This window comes from Fukomys damarensis, unplaced genomic scaffold, assembly GCF_012274545.1.
Source record: "Fukomys damarensis isolate Sample0158 unplaced genomic scaffold, DMR_v1.0_HiC HiC_scaffold_28, whole genome shotgun sequence".
NCBI classification, from domain to species: Eukaryota; Metazoa; Chordata; class Mammalia; order Rodentia; family Bathyergidae; genus Fukomys; species Fukomys damarensis.
The window spans coordinates 42,439,710-42,448,998 of NW_022900940.1; the positions used below are offsets into that span (position 1 = coordinate 42,439,710).

General features: G+C 55.3%; 1 protein-coding gene across 1 annotated transcript; it reads right to left on the reverse strand.

The window, feature by feature from the left end:
* Positions 1-3,627: 3,627 nt before the first annotated feature.
* On the reverse strand, positions 3,628-8,616 carry Fam107a (family with sequence similarity 107 member A). Its single transcript, XM_010643149.3, has 4 exons — positions 7,975-8,616; positions 7,669-7,843; positions 5,407-5,563; positions 3,628-5,256 (listed from the first exon to the last, which is right to left on the reverse strand). The coding sequence occupies exons 2-4, from the start codon at positions 7,836-7,838 to the stop codon at positions 5,149-5,151; spliced, it is 435 nt and encodes a 144-aa protein (XP_010641451.1). The 5' UTR covers positions 7,839-7,843; positions 7,975-8,616; the 3' UTR covers positions 3,628-5,148.
* Between the last annotated feature and the right edge of the window lie 673 nt (positions 8,617-9,289).

Sequence of the window (9,289 nt, forward strand, 5' to 3'; positions counted from 1 at the left end):
GTTACACTGTGGAAAAAAAGTTTGTCTCCATTTTATTTGGGTCCTGAGATTGTGGGAGACTGAAATTAAGAGCTACAGACTAATAGATCTTGTGGAGGAAATTTCAAGGAACCCAAACATTCAGGCTCCCGCACTGAGGCCCTGGAAGCCCCTAGATGGAGTCCGCCTGCAGCTGTTCTGAGTTTCGAGCTCAGCTGGCCCCTCTCCAAGATGGCTGCCAGCCAGTTGCCCTCCCGCTCCTGGGTGAGGTCTGAACCTGCATAACTCACCAGCTGCTGCAGTCGGTCTGCCCACTGCTCTGTGGCGTGGGTGTGTTTCTCCTTGGGGGCTGCTGGGTTCGGCCTGCCCTTCCCTCGCCGAGAGTCTGGGCTCTGGGAGAGAGTGCTGCTTGGTACCTCCCTCGTCTGCATTACAGCCTCTCTCTTCACTCTCCTGCAGACTTCAGTTCTCACCCCAGACTTCCCTCCTTCTTTTCCTCCTCGTGCTGCTCTATTACAGTGTCGGGACACTGCTCACCACACCTCCGTCTTCCTAGGATGAGGGCCTGGGGTAATTCTCCCACTTCCCCATTACCGAGCCCATCTTTCACTCTGCGGTCACCATTTTATCTGAAAGACTGAAGCAACACTGAATTTATCCCCACCTGTAGGCTCATTCAGTGCCTGAGAGTAACAGAGCTGTGTCACTGGGGACAGAGGGTGGGCAGGTCTTTGCCCCTTGCATGTGCAGATCTGGAGGCAGGACCCTGCGGAGGGCCTGTGAACCAGGGCGCTCCCTTTTTATAGGGGAAGCCTGATGTTCACTGTGCAGGGGAATGAGCACTTTAGTCAGACAGCAGGATGAGCGAGCTCAGATCCCCAAGTCCCATGGGAAGGTTTAACTTGGAGCCCCCCCCCAGCTGTTGGGAGGCAACCCCTGAGCATCGCTGAGGCCCTTCTTGGGCCATACCGCACACCATCTCTCGGTGGGTCTTTCTTGGGAAGGAGACACATTCACTTAATGAGAAGTCTAACTTTGGAGAATAAGCCCAAGCCCATATCATTTCTGGATGAGTGCCACCAAGTCACCAACCTGAATAATTTTGTCCTGTGGACTGTGTCTTCCCCAAATTCACACGTCAAATCTCTACTGCTCCGTGTGATTGCATTCAGAGATGGGGCGCGTGGGAGGTAATTAGGGTTAGAGACGGTCATGCTGGGATTAGTGCCCTTAAAAGAAGAGACATCAGAAGGCTTGCTCTGCCCATTCTCTTTACCCTTCTCTGAGGACCCTGTGAAGGTGGCTGTCCATAAGCCAGGAAGAGAGCTTGCAGCAGAAACTGACTATGCTGGTACCATGAACTTGGACTCCCAGCCTCCAGAAGTGTGAGAAGATGAACTTCTGCTGTGTGAGCCAGCCATCTGTTGTATTCAGTTGTGGGCAGCCAGGGCCAACTTAGACATTGTGACAGGATGGGTAAGGGCAGTGAGGTCCCTTAACTTACCTGGGCCTTGGTTTCTTCATCGGCAGATTGGCAAGGGTGACCCTGGGTTGTCATGGGTGGTCACACTGCTGTTTCTCCATGAATGCCGTGATTGTTACTGACACCCATGTACAACTTTTTGAACTCTTCCAGTCCCAAGGTTGGGGGCTGGACCCAGAGGTAAAGGCGGGGAGGATGGGACAAAGCCCCTGCATGCCTGGGAGTTGGAGTTACTGGACTCTCCAGTGTGCAGAGGCTGCTCTACCAGAGCTGCTGGATTCTGAGGACTCCTGGCCCCTTCACCCAAGGTCTGCCCTCTTCCCGGCTTTGTGTTTAGTGCTGGGTTGCCATGGAAGAAGGTTTTGTGTCTCTGGGCCCAAAGCAGTACTGTGAGAGGCTGCAGCCTCAGGGACAGGACTTGCCGTCTTGCTCCCTGTTTGGGGCAGGCTCTGCAGTCAGAGCCGTGCTGTAGTCCTTTCCTTCTCGAGGGCTCCTGGGCTCCTGCCTGTAGGGCTGGTCCGGCTCTGGACACCCCTGGGCAGTAGGAGCAGCAGAGCTGACTACTGTTAGGGCAACGCAGAGGATAAACAAGTAAAAAACGCATATGCTCGACGGTAACAAATAAGGCAGAGAGGACAGGGGCACTGTGAGGAGGGGGGGGCCCTCCTACCACCCCTTGGCTCTGTGGGTTCTGTGGCTGGAGCTAGGAACCAAATTAATAGAAGGCTCATGGAGGAGAGAAGCTCACAGGTGTATACGGGCATCGTCACGAGCGTGAAGGCAGAGGCAGCGACAGAAGCACGATGCCTTTGCACTTTCTAGACCAACAGCCAGCTTGTAAAGGGACGACCGGGTGCACGCTGCTCTAGGGGAGCCAGGAAGGCGGCATGGGGGTCACGAAACCCCTGGAAGACGTGAGTTTATCAGGTGGCTGCAGTCTCCCATGACCAAGGCTAAGAGGATGCCTTCCCTGAAGGACCCTTGTGTCTCACAGGGTCCTCTCTGAAGTCGCACTTTATGAAGGACAGAGCGACTCAGCGGATCTGAGGTGGTTCTTGACTCCTCGGTGGGCGTGGCAGTGTGTAGGTGGCAGCCTTTCCAATGGGCCCTCAACTAGGAGGAGCATGGAAGAAAGCCGCAGGAGGTGAGGGACTGGGAGGTGGCTGAGGGAGGCCGCACAGCCTGGAGTGAGGGGAGAGGGGGAGCTGGGCAGCGGTGAGGGAAGCCGCAGACCATCAGGCGGCAGGAAGGACGGCTGCTTGCAGCCAGCAGGGGGTGCTGTGCAGCTGGATTCGACCGGCCAGAAGCCGCGACAGCCCTGGGCTTGTTGTGGGGAGAGACCCGGCTGCCCGGGCAAGGGCAATGGCAGGGTGGCTGGTTAGCGGGAGGTCACAGCCAGAATCCAGCCACAGGGCAGGCACTTTATTTCTGCTGTACCCCCAGCGCACGCCATGGGAGCGGGCACTCAACAGACACCGAACTTTTGGTGCCCAACTTCCCATTCTCAAGACTGTTATCTGAATATTGCAGTCACAGGAAGAGAGCACCCAAGCCCAGCCACAGGAGATCCTGATGGGTTAGAGGAAACTGAACTTTTAGCGGGACCTGCAGATGCTTCTAGGCATGCAGGCAAAGCCTTTTGTGTCACTTAGATACCGTACTCGATCTTAGCTAAAAGGCCAAGAAACATTTATTGTCACTTAGGAACACTGAGTTGTAGGTAACAGAGACCAACAATAGCTTAGACAAACAGATTTATTATTATTTACAAGAATTCAGGAGGATAGCTGCTGGCGTTGGCTTGGTCAAAGGAGTGCTGTGATTCTCTTGGCCTTTTTCTCATGTAGAAAGGTGGCTACTATGGTTCCAGGCATCACATCCTCAATCAAGGCAGGAAGAAGGGAGGAGTGTGGGGAAGGAATTAGCCATGCCTCTGTTTATCAGAAAAGTTTAAGCTTTCCCAAAGCCCCTGTAGACTTCCATTTCCATTTCATTGGCCATACCTGGTCACATGGTCACCCCAGGCTGCAAAGCAGACTGGAGCCCTGAGAATCTGGATTTATAGCCTGTGGGAGGTGGGCAGAGGGATGGAGTCGGGAATGACCACCAGGAGTGCACCAGGATGTCAGCCTTGGATCTGCTAAATGGCAGCATGCTTGATGTCCTTCTACTTCTGAGGCTTCATCTCCATGTAGCCTCTCTGGGGGGCTCTGGGTGGAATCTCAAGCATTCCCTTGGTGTTCCTGCTCCATCCTGACACTGTCTTGCCCGCCTCTCTTGGCAGTGCTGGAAAGCAAATCCAGGGCCTCCCACATGCTAGGCAAGCACTCAGTCACAACCCCAGCCCTTTTTTATTTTAGACAGGGTCTTGCTAAGTTGCCCAGGCTGGACTCGAACTTGCCATCCTCCTGCCTCAGCCTCCTAGGGTGCTGAGATTATCCATGTGTGTCACAACACCTGGCTGCCTGTCACCTTTAATGAATGGTGTACAAAGCCTGAGGCAGGGATTTTATTCTTCAAGGGAAAAGGCACAGGCAGCCTTATCCTCTAAATCGTTAAAAATGGCAAGAAGTCAAAGGTTAAAATATTTGGGTCTCAGACAGGAAGAATGGTGGATTTATGGGAGCTGGCGGGAGTGTTTCCAGGGGCCTCCGGGGACACAGGCCAGAAACATGGGCTCACAGAGGCCAGTCCGGAAGTGTGGCAGTGGGGTGTGCAAGCTACTGTTTATATTTCTAGAAGCCGACTGGAAATCACTGTACATTTGCTTTCCAAAAAGGCTGCAGAAAGTTATTTTTCCTTTTTGGCTAGAATTACATAATGGTGTGGCCACACTCTGGGAAATGCAGACTGGCAGTTAGGGCTCTCTGGGGACAGTGACAGTCACATAAGCAACACAGTTTGGAAGCCAGTGGAAGGAGTCCCCGGGCAGGGTGGGGAATGAAGGAGGAGTCCTGGGGTGCCAGGGGGCTTTGTGACCCCCAGGGTGGAAGACCATGGTAGTGGGTGCTGTGTCTCGTCCAGACCACCCCCGAATGCTCTGGCCTCGCCACTCAGCCTGTCCTCAAAGCTGCCTCACCTGGAGCATGTAAGACGTGCCCGTCCCACACTGACCGCCACAGCTATTTTAACAAGATCCCAGGATCCCTGTGCACATGAAGCAGGAGCAGCACTGTCGGGACTGCAGCCGGGCTAGGTGTGACCACGGGCCTGACCCAGGAGGAGAAACCAGCCCAGCGTTCGGGCGGAGCCGCCCCCTTCCCTCCTGGCCTTGATGGCTGCCTGCGGGCTGCCCTGCCTTCCTCACCATTGACCACTTAGCCTTTCTCTGCCTGGTGGGTTTCAAGGCAGCTGCCCTAAGCTCAGCTCTACCCCACACCTAGACTCTGCAAAACCGCAGGTAGCTGCTCACCAGGCCTGCTAGGAGCCAGCCACTCTGCTGCAAGGGCCCGGAGGCTGTGCTGGCTGGGAGGGTGCTGTCCCCCTCTAGTCTGCCCTGCTGGCCCAGAACCCGGGAGGGCGTGGGGCATTTTTCCCAGCAGTGGCTTCATTTGGGGGCAGGAGGGGCAAATGCTGAGAAGGAAAAGCTCAGGGGTCCCTAGCTGCCCAGGAGCCACGGAGCCACAGGAGCAGTGTCAGTGGCCCGGGACTAGGCTGTGGGGTACAGAGGGCTGCAGAGGGGGTCCCTACAGTGCTCGCTCCTCGCTGGGCAGGGTGGCGATTCTCCTCAGGTTTTCCCTGACTTTGATGAATTCCGGAGTGTGGTCCTCCTCCTTTTCCGGTGGCTTTTCCAGCTGAAGGAGAGAGAGGCAGAGGTGTGAAACGCGTGGGCTGGGTTCCGATTTCCGAGTGGTAGAGCCCTGACCGAAGCCCTCCGCCCTGGCCCTGGCCCTGACTGATGGGAGCCCGCCAGGAGGGCTCGGTGGGGCTGGTGCCCTTCCCACCTGGTTCAGCAGCTGCCGCCGCCGCAGCAGCTCCTGTTCAAAGGGGCACTGCAGCCGCTTGGCCTCCAGCTCCTCCTTCTTCTTCTTGATGAGCTGGTTCCGGCGGCGGTGCTCCAGGACCCGCTGCAGCTCGGGCTTGCTGTCCACTCCGATGCCTCTGGGGCAGGAGGAGAGTCAGGAGGACCCCTCCTTCCCATCCTCCCAGCCCCAGCCGCAGGGCGCCCCTCGAGGTGACACCTGCACTGTCAGATGACCTGGGGGCGGGGCCGTTCCCGTCCCATGCAGGAGGGGATCTACACTATCGAAAGTGGCAAGGAAGGATTTGAACCCAGAGCTGTCTCAGGAAGGTAGAATGGCTCATTTTTTTTGGTACCGGGGAATCGAACTCGGGTCCTTGCGCTTGCAAGGCAGGCGGCGGCACCACTGAGCTCAATCCCCGGCCCATTGGTTGAGCTTCTAAGCAGACTGTGAGTACAGGTTATCCAAGTGGTACTCTGCACCATCCTTCGAGAACATCTATTTCTCCCCGTCATCACAGCCAATCTTTTTATATCTGGGAAACAGGCAAGAAATAATATCTGGTTTCATTTGTTTCCTTGATTATTAGTTGCCAGGGAGCCTTTGATACATTTACCAGCCATTTATGCATGAACTCTGCCTGGTTCTGTTCAGCTTTTCCTTGTGGATTAAGAGATATGAATATATTAATATTTTTATGCATATACAATTTCTTCAACATTGTTTTTATTATAAATATTTCTCCTGGTTTGTCTTTAAGCCACTTTCTGTTTTTTTCCGGTACCAGGGATTGAACTCAGGACCCTGTACTTTCGAGGCAGACAGCAGCACACTGAGCTAAACCCAAGGCCCTGGGACAGTCATTCTTAAAAGGCAGTCACAGAAAGTATAGTCATAATGCTAAGTGGAAAATAAGCCCGAAGCAGCCCACTGTTTTGGGGCTCCCCCACCCCAGCCACCCCAGCCCTTTGGATATGTCAGTACCGCAGCCGGCCACCAGGGGGCGGGGCTAGCCGACATGGTTACCTTCATCCTGCTGCTGGTGAGCCGGGAGCTATTTTCTGGGCCTCAGAGAGGAACCTCGGCCTCCCTCTCCCCGTCTCTCTCATGGGATCCCCAGGGTGTTACCATCCTGCACGTCTCTGCTTTGGTGTCGCTCCTCCCCAGAGGGCCTTTCTGGGGGCATGGATGGACAGACAGGGCCATTCTGCTGGGGCCCTGTCCTAGCCATGCTCTTCCCAGTCTCCCCTCAACCACATGGCTTCCTCGTGCTCCTGTCCTTTTTTTTTTGGTGCCAGGGATCAAACTTGGAACTTTTCACCTGCAAGGCAGGCCTCTCCTGTCCATTTGAACATGGGATTCCCTGGCGTCCACCCGTCACCTGCTACCTGGCCTACTCCTGTCCCCACTTCATCGCTGTTTCAGGTTTTCTCTGACTCCTTCCTGGTTCCTCCTGTGGGGTCACAGGCCCATTTATACCCCCATCCAAGCACGCATCCCATGACCTCTGCGAGGGCAGGAACTGGGTCCCCTTCTGGTGTGGTTTCTATCTGCAGGTTCCCCCAAAGTCCCCTGTACCCATAGGCGGGGCTTTGGGGAAGTGCCTGGATCATGGGGGCCTGATACTCACTCACTGTACCAGCCCGCCGATGAGGTTATAGCTATAAATGTGATGCTGGGCAATGAAGCTTGGCTGGAGGAGGGGTCCCCGGGGCGGGGCCTGAAGCGTCACTTCCTGTCACCTGCTTCCTGTCACCATGCCATGAGCTGTTTCTTTTCTGCCATGCCGCCTTGCCTTGGAGACAGCTGATAATCAACTGAATCCTCTATAAACTGTGAGCCATAATACACTTTTCCTCTTTCGGGTTGTATGCATCCAGTGCTGTGTCTTAGTGACAAGAAAAGTAACCCAGACACGTTCCTTCTTGAATCCTAGCTCTAATCACTCTGTGGTTGGAAGAACTTTATTGGGGGAGCCAGGGGTTATACTCAAGGCCTTCGCACTGAGCTGTATTCCAGCTTTTTCTTTCAGTTTTGAAGGAGACTTTCCCTAAATTACTAAGTTGCCCACGCTGAGATTTTACTTGGGGTCCTCCTGCTTCAGCTTCCCAGAGTGCTAGGATGACTGAGAATAGACCTTTTTGAGGCCCACTGGGGAGGGGACCATAATCACACGGGGCCCCCTTAAGCCTCCTTAGCCTTCAGAAGCCCCATGAAGATGGCCAGGCCGGCTCCGCCCCTCACCTTCGGTGGTTCATGAGCAGCTCTCTGTGCAGCTCCTGGTGGCTCCGGGAGGCCTTCACTGGGTTCAGCAGCTTCTTGGGCTTGATGAGCTCAGGGTTCCACTCTCTGTACTCCGGCCGGGCCATCAGGCCCCCGATGTCCGCCCGCTCCCGCTGGATCTCCGAGTACATGGAGGCTGTGCAGGCGGGCAGAGGACGGGGTCAGAGCCGGGCTCACAACCCAGCCTTCTCTGGGGCGCTGCAGGGAGGGGGCGGGGTTTCTGCGTGGGGTAACCTCGGCCCCTGCGACACACCCGACCTTCCACACCTTGCTCTCCTCATCTGTGAAGTTAAAGCAATAAGTGAGCCTGCGCACAGGCTGCTGCAGGTACTGGAGATGACCTCTAAGTGTCTGGGGCAGGGATGGCGAGCCTTTTAGAGCTTTCAGTGATGATAAATCGCCCGATACGGCATGCGTGCCATAGGTTCACCGCCTTCGGTTCAGGGCATTCAAGTAAGATGATTCCGGGTTACAGAGTGTGGGTGGACACGTGCATGTGTCGTTGGTCTGGTGTTGCAAAAAACAAAGCCAATAAAAGGGATTATGTTTGAGTTTCTCCTTTAGAGTGGGGCTGTGCCTGAAAAAGAAGGGACGTGTTGAAGGGTCGTGTATACTTTTTAAAGATAGCTGAGATGAACGCAGGGCTGAATGGAAGCTGTCACCCTGTCGTCCCCAGTTTTGCTCGTGGAAGGGCCTTTCCCTCCGCCCACAGCATCAAGCCGAGTGTGAAGCACAGGGGCGGCCGTGTCCCTAGTTGCAAAGCGACGGTTGTCAGCTTTTAGCCAATGTCTGGCTACGTGGCCTTGCTGCGTCAGAGGGGCTTAAAATTTGCCAGTGTGCTTGAAATTCCAGCAGAAGGGTTCCCTCGGCTACAAACTGCTCCCTATCCTTGAAATGCTTGAGGAGCTAGGAAGAGCCAGAGACAGAACTAAAAAAAAAAAAAAAAAAAAAAAAAAAAAAGTCTCAGGGCTGGGGATGCTGCTCAGTGGGCGAACTCCTGCCTTGAATTGCCAGGGCCTGGGTTCGATCCCCCATGTCCAAAACCTCTCAAAGGCACGGCCACTGCCTGGCCGTTGGCTGTCGATGTAATCCCAGTGGACATTTACACCCGCGCTCTGCCCTCTCCAAGGTTGAGGCCCTTCTCCTCGCCAGGCACAGGCAGCGGCCCGTCGACAGTAAACGCTTGTCGGGTCGGGGACACGGCCCTCGGGAACCGGGTCCTGAGCATGCGCCCTCCCTGAGGCAGAGCGGGGCGGCACCAGGGAACCACTCTGGGCTCCTGGGAAGAGGGTGGGAAAGAGGTGGGTGGGGAGGAAACACAGAGGGGTGTGCGGCGGGGTGCAAGTGGGAGGAGCCTGCTCGGGGAGCTCAGGAGCTGAGAGGGAGGCTGGGCTGTGCAGCCGGCGTTTCGGTTACCAGCATCACAGGGGCTGTCGCAGGATGAGCCCGCATCTCTGAGTGCTGCATGAACTGGAAAAAGTGCTGTTATCACTGGGATGTGGCCAGATCAAGTGTCAGAGTACAGAAACATCTGCTATTTTTCTTTCTGGAGTTAACATTCTCAGAACCATTTCTAAGGTGA

What these genes read in the sequence shown, in the direction of transcription:
- Fam107a (XM_010643149.3), bottom strand. Translation starts at nt 7,838, where the DNA reads ATGTACTCGGAGATCCAGCGGGAGCGGGCGGACATCGGGGGCCTGATG. An exon ending in CTGCTCATGAACCACCGAAG is followed by an intron (nt 5,564 to 7,668) that starts GTGAGGGGCGGA and finishes CTCCTGCCCCAG; the next exon opens with AGGCATCGGAGTGGACAGCA. An exon ending in GGCGGCAGCTGCTGAACCAG is followed by an intron (nt 5,257 to 5,406) that starts GTGGGAAGGGCA and finishes TCTCTCCTTCAG; the next exon opens with CTGGAAAAGCCACCGGAAAA.